The 24,539-nt window shown below is 41.0% G+C and overlaps 4 protein-coding genes across 6 annotated transcripts in view; 1 reads left to right on the forward strand and 3 right to left on the reverse strand.

Moving 5' to 3' along the window:
* LOC114641537 (tripartite motif-containing protein 16-like) overlaps positions 1 to 24,539 on the reverse strand; it is a 721,005-nt gene that overhangs the window by 572,815 nt on the left and 123,651 nt on the right. The gene's annotated exons all lie outside the window — the stretch shown is intronic.
* LOC114641514 (gastrula zinc finger protein XlCGF7.1-like) overlaps positions 1 to 24,539 on the forward strand; it is a 688,851-nt gene that overhangs the window by 153,730 nt on the left and 510,582 nt on the right. The gene's annotated exons all lie outside the window — the stretch shown is intronic.
* The window catches only part of LOC114641540 (tigger transposable element-derived protein 1-like), a 769,935-nt gene continuing 749,200 nt past the window's right edge, over positions 3,805 to 24,539 (reverse strand). Inside the window, exon 7 of the mRNA XM_051927830.1 lies at positions 3,805 to 3,978. The gene's annotated coding sequence lies outside the window, so the exon portion shown is untranslated. The remainder of the gene's footprint in view (positions 3,979 to 24,539) is intronic.
* Positions 5,223 to 22,442, reverse strand: LOC114641528 (gastrula zinc finger protein XlCGF26.1-like). Its single transcript, XM_028790565.2, has 3 exons — positions 22,363 to 22,442; positions 17,051 to 17,566; positions 5,223 to 7,136 (listed from the first exon to the last, which is right to left on the reverse strand). The coding sequence occupies exons 2-3, from the start codon at positions 17,463 to 17,465 to the stop codon at positions 5,734 to 5,736; spliced, it is 1,818 nt and encodes a 605-aa protein (XP_028646398.2). The 5' UTR covers positions 17,466 to 17,566; positions 22,363 to 22,442; the 3' UTR covers positions 5,223 to 5,733.

Genomic DNA, 24,539 nt, shown 5'->3' on the forward strand with positions numbered 1-24,539 from the left:
TCTGGCCATTCCTGCAGACAGAACTGGTGTGACTTGGACAGGTTGGTAGGCCTTGTTTCTCGCACTTTTTGTCACTTCAATCAGATTGAGGTCAGGGCTTTGTGATGGCCACTCCAACACTTTCACCTTGTTGTCCTTAAGCCATTTTGTCACAACGTTGGAGGTCTGCTTGGGGTCCTGGTCCATCTGGAAGACTCATTTGTGACTGACATTCACTTGCCTCGCTCAGCTCTTGAGATGTTGCTGCAATGTTTCTCCATCATTGTCCTTCCACATGATGCAGTTTATTTTGTGAAGTGCACCAGAACCTCCTGAAGACTCCACAACATGATCCCCAACCCCCCCACCTCCATGCTTGACAGTTGAGATGTTGTTCTTTGGCTTGCAGTCCTCACCCTTTGTTCTCCAAACAAACCAATTGTCATTATGGCCAAACAGATGTATGTTGGAGTCATCAGACCAGAGGACATTTCTCCAGAAGGTCAGATCTTTGTCCCCATGTGCCATTGCAAACTGCAGTCTGGTTTTTTGATGGTGACTTTGGAGCAGTGGCTTCTTCCTGGCCGATCAGCCTTTCACGTGATGTTGATGTTGGACTCGTTTTACTGTGGATATTGAGATTCATCTACCTGTGTCCTCCAGCATCTTCACAGATTCCTATGCTGTTGTTCTGGGTTGGATTTGCACTTTTCATGCCAAAGTCTGTTCTTCTCTAGGAGACACAATGCATCTCCTTCCTGATAGGTGTGATGACTGGGTTGTCCTGTGGTGTTAATAGTTGACCATTATTGTTTCTAAAGATAAATGTGTAACCTTCAGCCATTTGTGAATTGTTCCCAAGGATGAACCACATTTGTGGTGGTCCACCATTTTGTTTCGTAACTCTTTGCTGATTTCATTTGATTTTCCCATCATGTTAAGCAAAGAGGCAGTGAGTTTGATGGTCGGCCTTAACATCCATCCAAATGTTGTCTCCAGTGAGGCCAATTGGCTATCAGAAGCTCATTGTCTAATTGCCTAAAGGCTTGATGACATTTTCTGGAATATTCCAAGCTGTTTAAAGGCCCAGTTAACAAAGTGTATGTAAACATGTGACCAGTGATGGGCGGAGTGAAGACTCACAAAGCACTGAAACATTTGAAGTAATTGTGTCAGAAATCGGGTCGAAGGTTCAAAACATTTGACACTTGTCTCTCTAGTGACATCTCCTGGCCATTTGTGTTAACGTTACACAAACTCATAATTAAGTTCAATGATGTCTGTTAAACTTTTTATTTCTTTTATTTTTCACAAGTACGAATTAGCAACAAAGAGTAGGGTTCATCTTTGTCTTCCAGTGTCTGAGTACTCAAAACTAATGCTGACAGGCAGAATGTACAATACGACAAACAAGAGTTTAAATAAAACAAAATAAGACGCCTCACTCACGGAGCCCCGGCTCTTTTAATAAATATTCCCTTTTTACATTGTCATTATTATTGTTCCTGTTACTAGAAATATTATTAGCCCTCATCTCTCCTTGTGATCACATTTAATCAACAGTCATTTGGGGTTTCACAGCCCTAATATTGCAGGTTTAAAAAGAAAAATATAAATTGAAAACACGCTTTGTCATTTGTCCTCAAATGGTTTCTTTATTCTGATTTATTTAAAACTGAGTAGGCAGAAAATAAAGGCTTAACGCTGTATTGTCCAAAATATAGACGCGCACATCTGAAAAAGAAGATGAAATCCTTAAAGTAACAGACGTTATCATTCCATCAACTAATGAGATACCCCAATTATTAATACTTTATAATATTTTGTGAGGCTCAAAATGAATGCGTTTTCATCAAACAAAAGACGCAATCACAGTAAAATCTGTCACAAGCGCTGATCGGGCTGTCCGGAGGCTCCACTGACTTTGCTTTTTGTATTCTGCGCGTGGTGCAAACCAGGATTCAAGTCAGATAATGAGGCACCTTAAAATAAAATAAAATAGAAATATGTGTCAGCTATTTATAAAGTGACAAATAATTTTGAGAGATGCTATGGAAGGATAGTATAAGAGATCTGTTCTGGAATCATTCCCACTTTAAACTTTCAAAAAAGCAATGACAAATTTGCAGAAGCTTGCTCACGTGTTCACAGTAATCCATCTTTATTCATTGCCACTTGACGTCTATGAATCCCACCATTAAAAGAATGATAACAAACAAAACACTGCGACCGATCAGCCTGAAATCACTCTGCTGGACCCAAAATTCAAACTTATCAGTCCGGAGCTCATCAGAGAGGCTGAGAGACACGGCGCAGATACGGCCACCAGCACAGTGTGACACACATGGGACACTCCAAGGTAAACACGGCTAGTATTAAGTGAGCCACACTGTGTCGTTAAAATCTACTGTATATGTAAAGTGTAATGTCAATAAAAGTAAGTTCAGCACATCGAGAAACTGCAGCAAGACTCAATAGCTAAAGAATCAGAGCAGGCATTGAGAAAAACCAAAGTGCTTAACGGAGTCATAATGAAAATCAGCAGCAGTCACCGACTAGAAGATATGCCTTAAATCTCGATGTTAAAACTAAAAACAAACTAAAAATGGTATTTCTCTGAATTGATCATCAATCCTATGAGTACCCACAGTGAAGATCTTAGAGAGTTGAATCCTCAGCCTCGGGCCATTGACACAAAACCGTATAATAATTTAAAGGCGTAACGCCACAAACATCAACACTCAAAACTTTTAATGTCGACAAAGTGAGATTTGTCAGGAGCCGATAAACAGATCTAAAATCTAGACGCTGAGCCATTAACGCGGTCAAAGTGAGAATAAGCCTGAATTTATACTCACACACTGAAGATTATTAACAGTTGGATATTCAATCTTTTTTTGTTTTTTGCATTTATATAGCGCTTTTCTCACTACTCAAAGCGCTCAGCAATTGCAGGTTAAGGGCCTTGCTCAAGGGCCCAACAGAGCAGAGTCCCTTTTTGGCATTTACGGGATTCGAACCGGCAACCTTCCGATTGCCAGTGCAGATCCCTAGCCTCAGAGCCACCACTCCGCCCTTGGGTTCTGCCTCACATGTGATGAAGGGTGTGAGGCCGAGCGTCGGTGACGTGGCACTTAATTCTAGGGAGACAACAGTGCAACACGTCCTAGGAACACAGTCAAGAAGGATAAAGCTACAAAATGGCAACAGGCCACACTTACAATTTAGTAATAAAAACAGTTTATCAATTGTCAATTCATTATTAACACCAAATGCTCATGTATTAATAATCTCTAATGTACAAGGCCTCCAAGAACTCCAAGTAAAGAAGCAGAAAAAATATTTAAAGTAAACCAAAATGTCAAGAACGTTCACATTGTAACAGGCCTGGCTCATCTTTGATTAACTCTTCTGGTTATCAGATGAAACGCAGAAAGCAAGCTGATGAAATGTCGGCTAACAGGAGCGCCGCAGAACAATCCCACCACTCAGGTGAGTCCTTCTGAAAGAAGACAGACCAGGGAGGGCAGCTGGCTTTGTTCACGTCTTACAAGTCTGTCCTTCTCAGAGTGCCATCCACTTTGTGCTCCAGTCCCAAACTCCAAATGTGCTACGGGGTGCAGTGGGGTTGCCGATCTGGAAGTTGCACTCTATACAGGGCTGATGAATGGTGCCATACAAATCAACAAAGTGACTGGTCACAAATGTCACATTACACGTTTGTGTGATCTTTGTGATGACATTACAGTTTCAGAACATGCTAACTGATAAATAACAGACTTATTCAGTGCATGGTCACAGATTTGAAATCAAAAACACCTGAACTCTGAACTCTGCATGCCACAGCTGTCCTCAACAGTCCACTCAGGAGTGACTGACAGTTCTTCCCACCAATCAGCTTTCTTCTTTTGGTTTCAGTTGGTACCTACCTTTTCTGTGCTGCCCTTTCTGATTTTGTCCTTGTCACCTCTGCCACTGAGCGTATTTCATCGATGTCACCTCTTCATTTTGTGGTTTACACTTTTTATATTTTTCTGCCTTCTTGCATTTCATGGCCAATGTACCCTTTTTAGATAAGTCCTTGTAAGAGTCAAGCTATACTCACACATTTGAGAACATCAGTGAAATGAAATGTAAAAAGAGTGTGGCCAGAAAATGAAACATAAACTTACAAAATACAGAAATTCCAAGCAGAGTGAACCAACGGCGAGTAGTGAGGGGGTCAAATGTGACCTTTAGTGGTGGGGGTACAGAAGGGGCCACTTCTGCTTTTTGGAGTTTTCTGTCAAGTAAATGAAGCTGAAGCTTTGTGTAGCTGACACTCTCTCAGAGCAGAGCTTTCTAATCGTCCATCCTGCTGTTGGAGTTTATTGAGCGCCTGTGGCCTCCAGCTTGTAGTCTCGACGTGAAGAAACGTTGTCTTGGGTATCGATATGAAGAAGGTGCTGAACTCAAACTGAAACCTGAACCAACACATTCGGAGTATAGAGCGTCCTTCACACACCACCGCAGGATATACTGACATGCAGCAAAGGAACATCCGTTATATTTTTAGGTTAATTTATCAAATGAACAGCTGGGGCAGCAGAGATCCCTGAGTGTTTCTGCTTTGTCTTCGCTTTTTCTCTTATATGTCATTGTGTTCTGCATTCATTATGTTGTCACGTTTCTCATAAAATTATTATTATTATAATTTTAAATAATCTTCCTTCTACACATTAATTGATATTCTTCATAACTGTGGTCCCTTGTGCTAACCCTAGCATGCTGTTGTGATGCCCTCTTCAGGTCTTAAACATTTCTCTTCGATCCCTGAATATTTCATTTTATTTGTATTTCGATCTTCTTAAATTCCCACTTTTGGACTCACCCTTGACACACAGCTGATGAATGTGTTTGGTTTGTAAAGACTCTCATCATTTATAAATGATAACCTAAATTAGTGTGAAAGTCTTATGAAGCCCCTCTACATTGGTCTGTCATGTGACGGCTCTCTTTTTAGTCTCCTGTCCTCCTCGACTGCCCCTCCCCAGTATCTGATTGGACAGCATTGCCTGTCAGCTGGTGTCACTAAATGACTTCTTCATTATCAGGGTTAAGAACGGCTGTCTGCACTCAGCCCAGGCGTCAGCCATCAGATGACATCCCAGAGACAGTACAAGTTCATTGCTACTCAGATAAGGCTCCATCTCCAAAGCTCCGACATAAAAATATTTCCCTTGTTGTCAGTGGCACCTCCTGGTAGTTGGCACTGCACTGTGGATTTCATTTGACTTCTCCATTTTTTATTATTACATTGAACTTTTTCAGTTGTGTTCTGTGGTTGAAGTTATCACCGCATAGTACTGTTGCTACCTCATTCTGTTGTCTGGTGTTTGTATTGTTCACCATCTTATGTCACAGCACTCGTGCAGAGATGATCAGTCCCTGTATGGCTGATGTCCTGGCAGTACAGTTTGAGTCTTTCATGAAATCTTTCAACATTCAGAACAGCTAAGAGGCTTACCACAAGTAAGCCCGTCATTTATGACTATGAAGGCCACTGCTGTCTGAAAAGTGTTAACCACATTTAGGACAACAATGAGGTTTTTTTTCTTGTACCTATAAGTTGTTGAAGAAGATTCTTGCTGTTTGTGAAATGTGTGTTGTATTCCAGTGTGAGTTCATATGTGGCTCTGAGGTTACCTTATATCTAGGATCTGTTTGCCACTTTCCATGTTTTCTCCACTATTCTTATGTATTTATTAACTACTTTCAACTAGAGTCCTTTACCTCATTCACAAGATATTCCTTCATTTTTTTTTTGCTTGAGGAGCCTCTGCCAAGATCATTTGTCATTTCTGGGACAGGCTTTACTCCAATATGACTTTGCGTGTGTCTCAGAAAACTTTTTCTGCAAGAGTACTCTTTACCACATTCAGAACAGGTGTACTGCTTCTCTCCAGTGTGGATCCATCTGTGGCACCTAAGTGCGGTTGAACGTAAGAATCGTTTACCACATTCTGAACAGCAATGAGGTTTTTCTCCTGTGTGGATTCTTCTGTGTTTCTGAAGTTCGCTTCTGCTTGAGAACGACTTACCACATTCTGGACAACAATGAGATTTGTCTCCTGTGTGAATTTTTTTGTGCTGCTGAAGATCATTTCTCCATGAGAAAGATTTACCACATTCTGTACAGCAATGAGGTTTTTCTCCAGTATGTATTATTCTGTGTCTCTGAAGACAGCTTCTCCATGAGAACAACTTACCACATTCTGGACAAAAATGAGGTTTTTCTCCTGTGTGGATTCTTCTGTGGCTCTGAAGATTGCTTCTGCTTGAGAACAACATACCACATACTGCACAACAATGAGGTTTTTCTCCTGTGTGGATTCTTCTGTGCTTCTCAAGGTGGCTTCTCATTATGAAGGACTTACCACATTCTGAACAGCAATGAGGTTTGTCTCCTGTGTGAATTTTTTTGTGCCGCTGAAGTTCACTTCTCCATGAAAACGATTTACCACATTCTGGGCAGCAATGAGGTTTTTCTCCAGTGTGTATTCTTCTGTGTCTCTGAAGACAGCTTCTCCTTGAGAACGACTTACCACATTCTGGACAACAATGAGGTTTTTCTCCTGTGTGGATTCTTCTATGGTTCTGAAGATTGCTTCTGCTTGAGAACAACGTACCACATTCTGGACAGCAATGAGGTTTTTCTCCAGTGTGTATTATTCTGTGTCTTTGAAGACAGCTTCTCCATGAGAACAACTTACCACATTCTGGACAAACATGAGGTTTTTCTCCTGTGTGGATTCTTCTGTGGTTCTGAAGACTGCTTCTCGTTGAGAACGACTTTCCACATTCATGACAAAAATATGGTTTTTCTCCTGTGTGAACCTTCATATGCTTATTAAGATCACCTTTGCGTGTGAATTGTTTGCCACATTCCAAACAACATTTTTTTCCAGTGTGAATTTGGATTTCTTCCTCCACTTGCTGTTGATCAGTTTTGATGGCTTCTGTCTGTGTTGCTCCAGCAGAAGGGAGAGAACTGCACTGCAAAAAGGCTGCTGTCAGGATCTCTGATCCCATTGCTGATTTCATTATACCATTCTCATTGTATTGAAGAGAGGACTGACCAAATGAAGGTGGAGAGAAGCTGCCATTCTTCTGTAAATCTGAAAGAACACAAACATTTTAACTATTGTTTTTATTGTAACATGTTTATCCAAGGTGACTTACAACATTTGAGACACAATTAGTTACATTTCTCTTATTCTTCCAACTGGAGCACAGACAGGTCACGTGACTTGCTCGAGGTCACATGGTGTCAATAGCTGAATTTGAACCTGCAACTTCAGGGTTTGATGTCCAAATTGCTAAGAACTACCCACCTTTTAAAACAAATGAAACAGTTCAAGTATAGTGGTGGCACACTGGTTGGAATTCCTTACTCACATTCAGGTGCCATTTATGGTCTGGCCACTCCATGTGTGGTCTTTACATGTTCTGCTGCTGTCTGTTCAATTTCTGAATCTTTCTCTCACATGTGAAAGACAGGCCTGATCTGATCAATCGATCACAAACAAAAATCAGACAATTTTCACTCCAAATGACTTGACCGACGATGAGCAAATTGGTTGATCTTAACATATGTTGTTGAATGATAAGACGTATACAAGACAAAGTTCCAAGTATACCAAAATACAAAAACACGTCCTTTCCAGTCTAACAGTTTTATTGCCTTCCTACAAGAGATAACAAATTTGCGGTTTGTAATATTTGTGCAAAAAGAAGTCAGTCATGGAGGATTCTCTGCTAACACTTTCAACAATACAAACCTTATTCAGCATCTGAGAAGTCAACAGAAAAGGGACTGGTGTGAAGAACGAGCTGTTCAAAGGCTTAGGGGACCAGCAAGCTTAGTCTAGCTCAGTCACCTACTCTCACTCGGCCTCCAATAATGGCAGCACTTAGAAAACTCAACCTTACAATACAGACAGCATGAACACCAAAGACTTACTGTGACACAAAAACAGTGGAATTCGTAAGCCTGGACAACCAGCCACTTTCAGTTCTGGAAGATGTCACCTTCTAGATCATTTAAGATCCACGATTCCATCTGGCAGTGAGTGATGATTGATTTGTTTGTATAATTAATTAACCAGGCATTAGATGTTTTGTCTAAAATCCCTTTGATTAGCCTTTCTGTGAATGTGTAGGTAGATGGGAGGAAAGGGATGCAGAGTTTTACTTAACTGGTACATAAATATAAATCGTTATCAAGTGGACGTTGATTTGTTAGAAATTGTAATCAGCCCTCTTATTGGCTTGTTGGGTAGAATGATAAGAGCCTAGTTTTTAGACCTAAAAAAATAATAATCTATATATATAATTCACTAAGCCGACGAGAAGTAGCCACCCATGGAAAGCACGCCGGAAGGAGCCACGCCCACAAACTCTAAGACCATTGGATACAACGACAACTCGCAGAGCCATGCCCACCAACTCGGCCGCGACAACTCGGAAAAAACGCTGTCATTTGTGTTCGTCTGTCCTACAGTACACATGCACCTCTGAGCCATGTTGACTTTTCGGTTACGACGCACGACCGCGTGCACCATAGCAAACTGTTTTACACGCTACATACAGCAATTCGCATCCGCGACAAACATGCGTCTTCTTAGATGGTCCTGCAGGAACACGGAAGACGTTTCCCCGCCCACCAACACTCCTTTTTCCCCGGCCCACGTCTACCCTCGCTCTCTAGGCATTCACACTGCTTGCTCATGTGCCCGGACGCAAAAACTCACTGACCACTCAGTTAGTCCCTTTTGTCTGTGCTAGGAGTCCACATGCACCTCTGAGCCACGTTGACTTTTCATTATTCTTTTCGGTTACGACACCCGACCGCATCCACCATCAAAAACCATGGGAAAGGAACAATGAAGCCCCGCCCAGAAACTCTACCCCTCCTCCCACGTGATCGGGAACGCACCTCAGAGCACTGCCAGCCAACTCGAACAGCTCATCAAACACATACTCACTCGCTTTGGTCTGTGCTGCTGTCCAAATCCAGCTGTGAGCCACGTTGACTGTTCTTTTGCCCTCCATGGCTACAGCTTCAAATGTATTTCATGGAAACAACACTTCTTTCAATGTTATAGAAATTCTTGCATCAGGTAACTGTTTGTTTCTATCAGTCGGATTTTTCTGGAAAAATGTCATTGACTAAACTGTTGCTCTCAAACTTCGCAACATGGCTGACTTTCAGCAACACTTCCACGCCCCTCGCTACGCTGTGAGCGCGGTGATTATTTATTTAAAAATGGCCTTTTGAAGGGGAGCTGTGGACCCGCTATACCACAGGAACAACCTGTGACATTCCCTTCACATAGTTTTCCTTTTATTTCTGATCCCGTCGAGCAGATCAGACACCCAGGCAAACAACACTGAATAATCAATAGCTGCAACTCCTCACCTGAGTCGGTTTCGTCTCTGTTCAGCAGTGTTTCCCAATCTCGGTCCTGGTGAACCCCTGTGGCTGCAGGGTTTTGTTCCAACCAGATTCCTAATCATTAATGCCGGTGAAACTCATCCGGAATAAATCGGTTTTTCAAACGCAGCCGTGTAGCAGATTAGCTGGATGTAATAATCCGAGATGAATGCGCGCCCCCGCGCTGAGTGAAAAGCCAATGTATATCGAGTCTAGAAAACATGTTCAGCAAGTCTTTGATAGGCTGCAACAAAATGATGAAAGAACGGGCGCATTTTTTTCACACAAGCTGTGTGTGTGGGTGGGTGGGTGTTAGTTAGTTAATTAGTTAATTAGTTACTCGAAGGATTTCAATGTTTTAATATGCACAAGCGGTAACACTGCAAAAGCAGCCCAAACCAGAAAAGACATCTGGCAAAAAGTGGCCGACAAATTAAACGCGTGTGCATTGTACTTACTGAAAGCAGCGTTACGGATTTTGCAAATGTTTTTTTCCCTCTGCTTAAAAAACATTAAAAAAGCAACGTGATTATGCGGCATATACTACGCCGCGGGTTGGTATGCAGTGTGTAAAACAGTCTGTTTGCCGCGGACAATTTGTTTTTTACTTTAACACGAAGACAGTCACGGACAGTTGTATGTCGCTCTCTCCAGAGTTCCATCTTTTCATTCACTTACTGGTATGCCTGCAGGAACACGTGCAGCGAACGAGCGACACACACACACACACACACACACACACACACACACACACACACACACACACACACACACACACATACAGGCGCGCGAGAGAGAGAGAGAGCGCACTGGACACATAATAATAATAATACTTCATTACATTGATATACCGGTGTTTTCAGTATTCAAAGCGCTATCCACACACGGAGGAACTGGGAAGCGGACCCAAAATCTTCCACAGTCTCCGTACTGCAAAGCAGCAATACTACCACTGCGCTACGAGGCAGAGAAGGCAGTTAAAGAATGCACCGGGCTCGATTTTGTTTTCAATTCTGTTTGGACAACTGTGTCGTTCAGGAAGTGTTCACCCATCAATACATAATTATGCGGCGTATGCTACGCCGTGGGTTGGCTAGTAATACTAATTAGGCATAATAAGCATTGAGTGTGAATAGTCACTAAACAGTTATGAATTCTGTAACAGATATTATTATCATAATGATTTTTTCCCCCAAATTAAACAATAGTACAAGGACACGTATTTCACAGATAATTGCAAATCTGAAACACAAACTGCTTAGTGCCGGTGTCTCGACCACACAGACGCACTCAGAGCGACAGACGACAGCCAAGAGGTCCAAAGAAACTCGACGCCAACAGAACTGCAGAATGCATGAAGAAATTGTCAAAAAAGATAAAAACGATATTTGACTCAGCAGCATCAGAGGTGAATCTTTATCTCTGTGAACCTCATACCACAAGAGATGCTGGGCCAATGGCTTTCTGGGGGACCAATAAAAGTCATCGTCCTACCTGTGCCCTCCTTATACGAGTGGGGACAGCGAGGGTCTGTTCAGTACGGCAGCACACGTTGTGGATGACAGGAGGACCAGACTGTCCTCAGAACATGCAGAGATACTTATATTCTTAGACTAGCAAAATACCCGCGCTTCGCAGCGGAGAAGTAGTGTGTTAAAGAGGTTATGTAAACATATATATACATAAACATATATACTTATATATACATATCTACATATACACATACAGTGGGGCAAAAAAGTATTTAGTCAGCCACCAATTGTGCAAATTCTCCCACTTAAAAAGATGAGAGAGGCCTGTAATTTTCATCATAGGTATACTTCAACTATGAGAGACAAAATGAGAAAAAACATCCAGAAAATCACATTGTCTGATTTTAAAGAATTTATTTGCAAATTATGGTGGAAAATAAGTATTTGGTCACCTACAAACAAGCAAGATTTCTGGCTCTCACAGACCTGTAACTTCTTCTGTAAGAGGCTCCTCTGTCCTCCACTCATTACCTGTATTAATGGCACCTGTTTGAACTCGTTATCAATATAAAAGACACCTGTCCACAACCTCAAACAGTCACACTCCAAACTCCACTATGGCCAAGACCAAAGAGCTGTCAAAGGACACCAGAAACAAAATTGTAGACCTGCACCAGGCTGGGAAGACTGAATCTGCAATAGGTAAGCAGCTTGGTGTGAAGAAATCAACTGTGGGAGCAATTATTAGAAAATGGAAGACATACAAGACCACTGATAATCTCCCTCGATCTGGGGCTCCACGCAAGATCTCACACCATGGGGTCAAAATGATCACAGGAACGGTGAACAGAAATCCCAGAACCACACGGGGGGACCTAGTGAATTACCTGCAGAGAGCTGGGACCAAAGTAACAAAGGCTACCATCAGTAACACACTATGCTGCCAGGGACTCAAATCCTGCAGTGCCAGAAGCCAGTACATGTGCAGGCCCGTCTGAAGTTTGCTAGAGAGCATTTGGATGATCCAGAAGAGGATTGGGAGAATGTCATATGATCAGATGAAACCAAAATAGAACTTTTTGGTAAAAACTCTACTCGTCGTGTTTGGAAGAGAAAGAATGCTGAGTTGCATCCAAAGAACACCATACCTACTGTAAAGCATGGGGGTGGACACATCAGGCTTTGGGGCTGTTTTTCTGCAAAGGGACCAGGGCGACTGATCCATGTAAAGGAATGAATGAATGGGGCTATGTATCGTCACATTTTGAGTGAAAACCTCCTTCCTTCAGCAAGGGCATTGAAGATGAAACGTGGCGGGGTCTTTCAGCATGACAATGATCCCAAACACACCGCCTGGGTAACGAAGGAGTGGCTTCGTAAGAAGCATTTCAAGGTCCTGGAGTGGCCTAGCCAATCTCCAGATCTCAACCCCATAGAAAATCTTTGGAGGGAGTTGAAAGTCCATGTTGCCCAGCGACAGCCCCAAAACATCACTGCTCTAGAGGAGATCTGCATGGAGGAATGGGCCAGCATACCAGCAAATACCAGCAACAGTGTGTGAAAACCTTGTGAAGACTTACAGAAATCGTTTGACTTCTGTCATTGCCAACAAAGGGTATATAACAAAGTATTGAGATGAACTTTTATTATTGACCAAATACTTTTTTTCCACCATAATTTGCAAATAAATTCTTCAAAAATCAGACAATGGGATTTTCTGGATTTTTTTTTTCTAATTTTGTCTCTCATAGTTGAGGGATACCTATGATGAAAATTACAGGCCTCTCTCATCTTTTTAAGTGGGAGAACTTGCACAATTGGTGGCTGACTAAATACTTTTTTGCCCCACTGTATCTACATATATCAACATATATATATACACATACATATACACACATACATATATATACACATACAGACACATATATATACATATACATATTCACATATCTACATATACATACACATATATACATATACATACACATATATACATATCTACATACATAGAGATATATATAGATAGATATATCTCTATCTATATATATCTCTATCTATCTATCTATCTATATATATATATATATATATATCTATCTCTCTATCTCTATCTATCTCTCTCTATATATATATCTATCTATCTATATACAGTGGTGTGAAAAACTATTTGCCCCCTTCCTGATTTCTTATTCTTTTGCATGTTTGTCACACAAAATGTTTCTGATCATCAAACACATTTAACCATTAGTCAAATATAACACAAGTAAACACAAAATGCAGTTTGTAAATGGTGGTTATTATTTAGGGAGAAAAAAAAAATCCAAACCTACATGGCCCTGTGTGAAAAAGTAATTGCCCCCTGAACCTAATAACTGGTTGGGCCACCCTTAGCAGCAATAACTGCAATCAAGCGTTTGCGATAACTTGCAATGAGTCTTTTACAGCGCTCTGGAGGAATTTTGGCCCACTCATCTTGGCAAAATTGTTGTAATTCAGCTTTATTTGAGTGTTTTCTAGCATGAACCGCCTTTTTAAGGTCATGCCATAGCATCTCAATTGGATTCAGGTCAGGACTTTGACTAGGCCACTCCAAAGTCTTCATTTTGTTTTTCTTCAGCCATTCAGAGGTGGATTTGCTGGTGTGTTTTGGGTCATTGTCCTGTTGCAGCACCCAAGATCGCTTCAGCTTGAGTTGACGAACAGATGGCCGGACATTCTCCTTCAGGATTTTTTGGTAGACAGTAGAATTCATGGTTCCATCTATCACAGCAAGCCTTCCAGGTCCTGAAGCAGCAAAACAACCCCAGACCATCACACTACCACCACCATATTTTACTGTTGGTATGATGTTCTTTTTCTGAAATGCTGTGTTCCTTTTACGCCAGATGTAACGGGACATTTGCCTTCCAAAAAGTTAAACTTTTGACTCATCAGTCCACAAGGTATTTTCCCAAAAGTCTTGGCAATCATTGAGATGTTTCTTAGCAAAATTGAGACGAGCCCTAATGTTCTTTTTGCTTAACAGTGGTTTGCGTCTTGGAAATCTGCCATGCAGGCCGTTTTTGCCCAGTCTCTTTCTTATGGTGGAGTCGTGAACACTGACCTTAATTGAGGCAAGTGAGGCCTGCAGTTCTTTAGACGTTGTCCTGGGGTCTTTTGTGACCTCTCGGATGAGTCGTCTCTGCGCTCTTGGGGTAATTTTGGTCGTCCGGCCACTCCTGGGAAGGTTCACCACTGTTCCATGTTTTTGCCATTTGTGGATAATGGCTCTCACTGTGGTTCGCTGGAGTCCCAAAGCTTTAGAAATGGCTTTATAACCTTTACCAGACTGATAGATCTCAATTACTTCTGTTCTCATTTGTTCCTGAATTTCTTTGGATCTTGGCATGATGTCTAGCTTTTGAGGTGCTTTTGGTCTACTTCTCTGTGTCAGGCAGCTCCTATTTAAGTGATTTCTTGATTGAAACAGGTGTGGCAGTAATCAGGCCTGGGGGTGGCTACGGAAATTGAGCTCGGGTGTGATACACCACAGTTAGGTTATTTTTTAACAAGGGGGCAATTACTTTTTCACACAGGGCCATGTAGGTTTGGATTTTTTTTCTCCCTAAATAATAAAAACCATCATTTAAAAACCGCATTTTGTGTTTACTTGTGTTATATTTGACTAATGGTTAAATGTGTTTGATGATCAGAAACATTTTGTGTGACAAACATGCAAAAGAATAAGAAATCAGGAAGGGGGCAAATAGTTTTTCACACCACTGTATATAAATCCCCATGCTTTGCAGTGGCGAAGTACTGCTTTTAAATTTTTATTAAGAAGAAAACCTTTTTAAATTGAGTGAAAATCTACCAATAACAATTTGTTAAGGATCTGTTTTTTTGTGAAACTGACTTCACACAGCCTCTCCGCTGTTTTATAAACGAACGTCATATAAGGTCTTCCTTTTTCGTTGCTTTGCCAACGGAAGCAGCCTTTTTATTTAATCCTGTTTTTACGATTGTTCTGTTTGTATATCACGTTGCCAGTTCAGCACTCCAGTTGTAATATGACCAAGCCGTGCAAGCACACTCTTGAGAATGCAACGTATAGTTGTACAGGAGATAAGCAATCTTGCCTCAAATCAATGGCAACCTTTTGTAGGTCTATGAACTTAATTTAAACTTTAGGTTTACACGGTGCTTTCTTTCCGAAGTACCTGCACTCATGAATATGTCTGTATGCATCAGTGGCTCAAATCCCCGCGGTTCGCACCGGCGAAGTTCTGCTTTTAAATTTTTATTAAGAAGAAAAGAAAACCTTTTAAAATTGAGGGAAAATATACCAATAACAGTTTGTTAAGGATCTGTTTTTTTTTGTGAAGCTGCCTTCACTCGAGTGATCACTTCGAGCTTTAAGCCTGAGAAATCACCCCGTAAATGCACACGTTTAATTGCACATCTGTTAATATGTATGCCTACAAAGTATTAAAAGACACTCAACAATTAATGTCATTTACCTTCGTTCCCGCGTTTGACTCGTGCTGTAAATCTCTTCCTTGTTTTCACTTCATGTGATTACGTAGGAGGCGTAATACGTGATGACGCGATACGTGACTCCGCCTCCTCCATTAGAGTATATGGACAAAAAACAGGTTCCAGTTATGACCATTATGTGTAGAATTTCGAAATGAAACCTGCCCAACTTTTGTAAGTAAGCTGTAAGGAATGAGCCTGCCAAATTTCAGCCTTCTACCTACACGGGAAGTTGGAGAATTAGTGATGAGTGAGTCAGTCAGTCAGTCAGTGAGGGCTTTGCCTTTTATTAGTATAGATAAGAACCTGAAGCATTCACCAAGACTGTCTCGTTTTCTTCTTGTCAGAAAAGATGGCTACAAATATCTAACTGAACATTTTATTTGATTAGAAATTTGGAGTATGATTAAGACTTTTGTTTTGCTTAGCTTGTTTTTATTCCATTATGTGTGCATTATGGGTAAATGTTCTTTGTGTATGCAGTAGCACTATATTATAGAATGTGAAGATTATGCATGGCTAAAAATACATTTATTATTTTGAAGAAAAAAGATATTATTGATATCAGCAGATCCTAATGGAATGGAATGGGTGATCAGTATCAGCTCTAAAGACTCCGATCAGAGCCTTCCTACCCAATAATGTGTCTGAATTTGGGTTTTCTCTTCTTAATGGAAATGTATGTGATGATATTTACACCCTCTAGAACCTAAACTGGACTAAAAATAAACATACAAATATATCCACTTGTGTTAGGGGGGCACAGTGTTTAGCACAGCTGCTTTACTGTTCAGGTGTCTGGGGGTCAAATGTTGCCCACAGTTGTTCTACACAGGGGCTCTGAATGCCATTTCAAGTTATTCTGGTTTTTCCCCTCATCCCCTTAAACATGCAGGTGAAGTGGAGTGGTGACTCCAAACTGACCCGATGTGACTGTGGGAGATGGAAGGGCCCAAGATCATCTCCAAGTGAAGATTTCACACCAATGCCAACTTGTCCAGGCCATGCTGCCCCAGAAAGTTCAGGCTGAGAACAGAACACAAGATGATGAAAGAAGACCCTGAGACCCCTGAATGTCATCATGGCTCGTACAGGTAGCTCTTGTCACTGTTAATGTCCAAGTGCACGAGATTACCATTAGAAAGATTCGGCACATATTAGGTGTGCACTGGCTTGAGCAAATTCACTCTTATTTAGTGCACAGGGGCGAGGATTTTATCCATACTTATTTAATTCTTTTTGTGGACATTTCTGCTTTAACTGTCACACAATTTAAGAAATATACATGTCTTTAACAAATATGACTTTTTGATATTCTCATTGAACGTAATGCGCTGTTGGCCTAATGTACGTCACAGCTTCAGTCAAAGCTTCATGATGTTCAATTCATGCGCTCAACACTTTAGAAAAACGTGGGTGAATACGAAAAAATATAATTTATCATTTATTATTTAACCTATTGTTTGTTATCAAGCACCCGAGCAGGTGGTCTTTATCCAAGTTCAATTACCCGTGTTTTCCACTCTCATTTCAATCTTCTAAAAACATTAAAGCAAACACTGTTAGAATTTATAAATGTTCCCTTTCTTTTATATTTAATCACATTACTCACTTATTCCAACACTCCCAGGTGACTCTTCACCTTCTCTCTCATTTCCCTCAGTGATTTTCTCTTCAGACTCTGATAACTCTGATTTCAGGTCTGCAGAATTCTCCTGTGTAGCCAGTCGTCCCGTATTAGTGGACCAGGGCTGTAAACTGGAAGGAGATTCTTCACAGGCATCTTGCTTGAAAATATCCTCAGTTTCATGCTTTTGAAGTTCAAGACCAATGGAGAAATCATTCAAATCCTCAGCTTTAATGCCAGCAGTCACCCCCTTGCACTCCTCCTCCACTTTAAAAACTGAAATTCTTTCTTCATGATCCTCCAGCTTCACACACACATCCTCTGGTGTGAGCCGCTCATAGTCCTCTTCTTTAATGAACACTGTTCTTTCATCCACGCCATCTTCTTTGGCAGAAGCCATGCTCTGTGGGAAACTCTTCTCTGATTCACTTCTCACATGGACAGCCCTGAGCTGGAGGTCATTAGACACCTCAGTGTATGGTCATGTGAAATGAGAAAGCCCTGTGAAAATAAAAGTGGGAGAATTAACTTCAAAAAGTCAGTAAAAATAATGAGCACACTTCAGGGTCACAGTGCCCTCCATGAGGTTTGGTTCAAAGACACATTTCTCTTGATTTTCTCCTCTACCTCACAATTTAAAATTTTAAATCAAACAATTCAGATGTGATCAAAGTGCACTGCAGATCTTCATTAAAGGGGATTTGCATACATTTCAGTCCCACCATATAGATATGACAACACTTTATCTACACGGCACCATCATGTTTGGACACAGCAATGGCAGGTCTGTTAAAGCCGTCATATTTAGGGCTTTGTTCAATATCCTCACTAGACTTGAACTGCACATCGGGAGCTTCACTCTGTTGTTATATTCTATATCTTATATATGTGCTCCTATTTGTGGGATTACAGGACTGCATCCCGACTGGGATTAGGACATTCGGGGTTTGAGGAGAGTGGGTTTGTAGGAGGTTACTCGTGACGGGTGTGTTTTATGGGAGAGAAGAATAAAAAGTGTGTGGCTAACATCAAAGGTGTTGTGTTGTTATTTAAGTTTAACATTCATAGTCGAGGATGGCTGCTAATTGTAGAATCCTGCCTGCATTTGACAAGACAAAGGCATACAAGAGCTGGAAAAATGAAGATTTAATATGGATACGGGTTACTGAGCTTAGAAATAAAAAACACACACTTAGGGTTGGACTGTCGCTTACAGGGACAGCATTGTGATGTCAATTTGAGCAGAAGACCTGAACAAAGATGAAGGTGTGACTATTCTGATAGAAAGGCTTGATGTTGTGTTTAAAGGAGAAAAAGGATCTTAACTATGAGGCATATTCAGATATTACAGAGTTAAAAGGGCGAGTGCAGTTTCTATGGTGGATTAGATCATCAATTTGGAGCAGAGATACTCCTGATGGGTAATTCCACTTGAAATCATCACACTTTTAGACCTCATCATCAAAGATTTTAACAAAACCAAATATTCTGGAGATGTTCATGACATTAAAAGGTAGCTTTAGTGAAAACATTGGCAAATTTTAAAATTTAGGTTTTCTTGCTATTCAAATTTTAACATTATAATCACTCCTAACATGGTTATTTTTTCAGTTTGGGGATAGCTTAGTATTTTCACAAACTACAGAGCTGGAGAAGAGCTTTATAACGACATGAGAACAATTTCTGATCAACTTATATTTAGGTAGAAATAACCAGTCAAAGTCCTAATCCAGCACAGTGTTCAAATTCAAAATTCAAATCAAATTCATATGTGGAGAATCTGTGCAGAACTTTTTTAAAACTGAGCAGGATCTGATCAATAATATTAGGATAGCATAACTATAAGTAAGAAACTATAAAGTTCAATTCAGATCAAACTTTGTGATCTTAAATCTCCTTCTTATTGTTGACCCAAGATTCATGCAATTTCAGTTCCATGGGTCACTCAGATGACCAAATCAGCAGGCCAAGTCTCATTAAAATCTGTAACGATGAGGTCCATAAGTGTGATGATGTGACATGGAGTGACCTGCATGTGTAGATATAACATGGCTGTCCTGATGCTGTGTGAGCTTTTAAGCTGCTGGACACGTAGATACAAACCAAAGGCAGCTGGCATTAACAGCAGGGATGGCACTTACTTTTCCTTCAATGGAATTTGCGCAATGAGAATTTTTGTAGTAAAGTCAAGTCTGGTAACAATGGCCATTACTGTCACACATGAAACTGCGTATTTCACCAGTCAGAAACAACACAACAGGTGGCCTTCGCAACGCAGCCAGAAGAAGTCGCCATTGCCAGGCAATAATCTGTTAGACAAATATGGTAGGAGATCAAAATGCATTATCGTCAGAGCACTGGGCTAAAGACTACAGAAAAATAAATGAACAGGTGATAATAACAGAGGAGACTGGAATATAGAGGAGTGTGAAGAATGAAACATGACGTCATTTACAAAGGAATCAAACTCAGACACATTTAGTGTTTTGGTTGAATCTTTAGGATTAGCGGTAATTGATTCTACTGGCACACTCACAGTCTATGGAGAGAAATGCTTAGACAACGACATTAGTCAGCCTGACCAGAATGAAGTCAAAAAGCTGAGGAACTCGAACATTTCAAGCAGCAGAGCTTTCATATTTGGAGTTGGCAAAGTTGTGAATTCCACCAAACGAGTGACAATTCCTGTAAAGATTGGAGAGACACGATGTGGCACTGAAACAGAAGTGGTGCCAGCTGGAATGCCAATGTTGTTCAGTAAAACATTCTTAAAAAGGGCAGGAACACTTTTATATAATGAAAATGACAAAGCAGTGATGTTAAGTCAGCCAGTGGCTCTTGAATTAACCAGCTCTGCTCATTACTGTGTGAACATCTCAGGTAAAGAAATAAAAACGATGAGCATTGTGAACGTGAGATTGTAAGAGTCTCAGAAAACAGGAGTACAGGAGAGAAGTAAAAGGCTTTGTTAAACCTTCACCTGCAATGTGGACCTTCTTCACTGGACCAATTACACAAACTGAGTTATTGCTCCGGAAACAAAGAGGCAGAGTGGGCTTCCTTACTTAAATAAATTGTTGAGAATTGTGAGACTCGCCTGAAATACAGCAAACCCAAACTCAGAGCAGCTGTTGGTTTGCCGCTTGTCTATGAATACAAAGAAACTGTGGCTATAGACTGACATGAACGTCAAACAGGAGTACGGGGTCTTCACATCATTGACACATTCACACGTTTCAGTGCAGGAAGTGCTGTAAAGACAAAGAGACCATCAGAAATTGTGACACAATTCATTCATTCGTTCTCAGATAAGTGTACATGGAGCTCCTCAGAAACTACTTAGTGATAATGGTGGGGAATCAGAGAGATCAAATACGGAGAGCACTCCAGAGACAGGTAAATTCTGAAAATGATAAATCTGAGACAAAGTGGACAACAAAAGAGAGGACTGTGCGGAATGGAAGGGACCTGCAGATGTCATTGGACAGGATGGAGTTGTGAAATGTGTCAGACGTGGTGGTGCTTTTGGAAGGGCCCACCATTCTAGACTCCGTAAAGTCAACGGTAAAGGTGACAATCGACATACCACCAGCAGTGAAAGAGATGAAGAGAGAGATTTATCTAACATTACATCAGATAGTGAAGACACTGGAGATGAGAAGGAGACTCTAAACTCTTCAGTCTCAGTAGAAGATGTCAATGTTGACGTTGAGCAAACTCACAGGTTAAGACGGAGTCATTGTGTTTGTCTAAAAAAGGGGCAAACTGTGAGATATGTGGGCAGAGATGGTGGCATACAAATAAAGAATTAGATTGGGCTGGCAAAGCAGAAATTGGTATAATTTAGAGTTTACTGATCCTGACAGCACTGCTGACACAGAAGGGTCTGTTAACAAATCAAGTGTGGATAATCTGCAAGTTGAACCAGAAATTAATGAACTGCAACTATGGGACTTGTGTGTGGAAATCACGGAGATATCAGCTGAGTCAGCAAAGCAAGAAGAGATAAGCAGCTGGGAAAGAAATGGAGCATCTGAGGAGGTGGAAAACCACAAGATGGATATGCCCTTTAAAATGAGACTTCAGCAGGAATCGCACCTAAAGACCACCTAGTGGCACGAGGGTCTGAGGGACAAGATAGGAGTGGGCTCAACAGGGATTCACCAACAGGGGCATCCGAATCTGCTCACCAAGGTCTCTGAGGTGGCACTGCCACTTTAAACAATGAGGACAGACAGTTGAGCTCCAGCCCATAATAGTCGAGTCGCGGCTCTGATGAGCTCTGCAGCTTTCACATTTTTATGGCTTCATAAGGTTGGATGCAAACTGCCCTGATGGGCTCACCACTACCCTGGCTTGAGTCCTGTTCTTCATTTAACACGGCCATCTCTAGTAAGCAAAAGAATAAAAGTACATAGAAATACTGAAAGCAGTTGTAAAGGATAAAAGACATTAAATAAAACAATACCGTTTCAAATATCACATAAATGTACTCGTAATGCCATGCCAGCTGTAGATTTTACTGTATCACTCCAGCAGCACTAGCTTGTGTAATGTTTGTATTTTTATTTCCCAATAAACAAATCAAATTCTCCTCGTTACAGTGACACCACACGAGCATCTTTCAAGATACGAAAATACAAAAAATGAAATCATTTTAATTATTTCTAATAGGTCTCATTATGAGACAAACTGGTGGAAATAAAACCTGAACGCGCCCTGTAAAGTTACATCGCTCGACGCCACTTTAACAAAGTTTGCCGATGACGACTTTAGAAGAAAAAGGAAAAAACACAAAGAACACGCAGAGCTCGAGAAAAATCAGAAATGAACGACGGGGGCCGTGCGGGAGCGAGCGGGCTGAACATGCTCGTGCCCGACGAACAGCACAGTTCGGAGCATGCGCGAAATCAAAAGGCGAAACGGCACGGAAAAGTGCACGAACGCAAAGAGAGAGCAGAAGCAATCCCGATTTAACTCGTCTCCGCCAAATCAGATGTGGCATTACATTTCACAAGACACCGACCGGAAAAAAAAGTAACGTAGCAGTAGCAAAAAAAAAAAAAAAAAAAAAAAAAAAAAAGTGCGTGACCCCCGTCATTCACAATAACCTCGTGAAGGTACAATTTGCTGTGCTGCCTCATCATCCTCCACGTAGCGCTCAATCCCCAACACTTAAAAGCGAACCACGCGGCGTCAGGCACCTCCTCAAATCTAAAGCCGCTCAGCATGTCGCGATCTTCCTCACTGCTGGCATTTCCACCCGTACGCAATCCCCACGTTCGACTTTATCTCACCTTCCGCACCTTTGCTTGATCTTATGGTCGCGAGGGTATCATAAGAGCGAACTACTGACGTGACGAGCTTTCGAAGCGCCGCTATGATGCTCATTTGAAATGCGCCTGTCACGTGATTTTGAGCCACGCTAGCGTCATGACGTCATTGATATCTGCGCAGTCAGCAGCCGATTTGCTCAGCCCCTCATCTGCTGAACGGCTCCAAGTAGATATTGCTGCAGACCGGATTAAGATGGGCGTGAAGATCATTTTCGACTTCAGCCACTCTTATATTAATTTTATGTACGTCAAACCGTAAAAGCAGTTGGCCCTGCTGCATCTGTAAGGTGTGCTGACGCGAGTTTAAATCCTAGCTGGGGTTCGCTTATGGTCCATACCCAAAGTTTTTAAAGATCTATGTAGTACTTGTGTGTAAGTTAACAAAAACGTTTAGCAGACATTATGAACGATTCACATGGGTAACCTCGTTCCTACTTGTGTAGTCTTGTCCACCTAGAATCTGTAACAAATTAATAAGCATGTTTTGCATAAGGCAGCACGTATTATAGCAATCTAGCGACACCCCATGTCGATCATATCAGAGAGGCTAAGAAACGCTTCACCAAAGCCGACTTGTATCTGCGCACGACACTCTCATTAAACGTTTTTACTATCCAGTGATTCCCAGATCTGTAGCTGATTTGTATTATTGATTTCCAAAAAGCAATGTGAGTAAAAGCGAGCTCTGTATAACTAATCACAACTGTCTTTAAAACAGAATCAGTGCAATCGACAGTGTCTTCTGCAATTTAGGGAAAGCCTCGGGATTTCTGCGTTAATGAGACAAAATGTTGAAAAGAATCTGCGATTTCATCCAGAGGTGGACATAAAGATCACTCAAGTACTGAGAAGAAGGAGCAGCTGGGTAAGCACATCTGGAGCCAAACTTTTAAAAAACATCTGACTTTGTCAGCAACATCCTTTCCTTGTGAATTCATCTTTTCAAAATAAGTAAATAAGTAGACTTCCGAACGCAGCACAACAAAATAAATCATTGATGGAAATAGAATTCTTGAAAGACTACGCATTTGTCGTTTCTGTTTTCTTAAACCATCTTCAGTCCCACAATCCCCCGCAGTCACCGACACGTTTAACGTTCTCTGCTCCTCACCTGTCGTGTTACCCAAAGCATCAACACGGAGTTTCGTTCAAGGCTTTTCCTGTCATACAAATAAAATAAGACCCACATGTCCTCTATATACTTGTTCAATAATAATAATAATAATAATAATAATAATAATAATAGTAAACTGGCAGGAATGAGAAAAAGCTCCAGATGGTAATATTTATGAGAAGAGCGTCTTTCCAGCAATTGAGAATTGTCAACGGCGTTACACATGTCACTTTCCGAAGTACATGTCAAGCTCTGAATTTATTGGAGAACGACCGACACTGGGATGTATACATTAATGACGTGTGCAACACGTCACATCCAAATCAAATTCGTGTATTGTTTGCAGTCATATTGACCGCCTGCTCTCCTTCATGTCCAACACAGTTATGGGAGAAATATAAATCGCACATGGCTGAAGATATGTTCCGTCGAATACGCAAGTAAAATTCAAATTTAAACATGGATTTCACAGCAGAAATCTACAACTAAGTGTTTGATAATGATTGAAGACTTGTGCTTAGAAATCGCGAACAAAGTTCTCAATCAATTGGGAATGCCATCACCGAATCGATCTGCTGCTGCTTCGTTCGATGTAGAATTGTGTCGTGAACAAAATTACAACACGGGTGATCTTTTGTCGTATGTGCAATCAAATATTCCTAAGCTAACGCTTCAGCAAAAAGGCATTTACGATCAAATAATGCAAACTGTCAATAACGGGGTTGGAGAAATCTGGAAATTGGGAACGGAAAGGTGCTGGTTGATCTGACCTCAGGATGAATTTCATTGCCTCATAACTTCCGCAATTTAGTGACGTCAAAAGAAGAATTGGTTGAAAAAGTATTTCCCAATATTCAAGCCAATTATAAGAATCACGATTGGCTGAGTGAACGAGCTATTCTTGCGGCCAAAAACAAAGACGTCTACGAACTTAACAATATTATTCAGTCTAACATTCTGCACAGACAATGAAACAACAAAAAATATTGTATACCCACAAGCATTGTGAAATTAAACATATTAG

This window comes from Erpetoichthys calabaricus, chromosome 5, assembly GCF_900747795.2.
Source record: "Erpetoichthys calabaricus chromosome 5, fErpCal1.3, whole genome shotgun sequence".
Lineage (NCBI taxonomy): Eukaryota > Metazoa > Chordata > Cladistia > Polypteriformes > Polypteridae > Erpetoichthys > Erpetoichthys calabaricus.

Excerpts from the sequence above, each read along its gene's own strand:
- LOC114641528 (XM_028790565.2), bottom strand. The coding sequence starts at position 17,465 with ATGGCTTCTGCCAAAGAAGATGGCGTGGATGAAAGAACAGTGTTCATT. Across the intron at positions 7,137-17,050 it reads ACCTGGGAGTGTTGGAATAA|ATTTACAGAAGAATGGCAGC; the intron begins GTGAGTAATGTG and ends GTGTTCTTTCAG.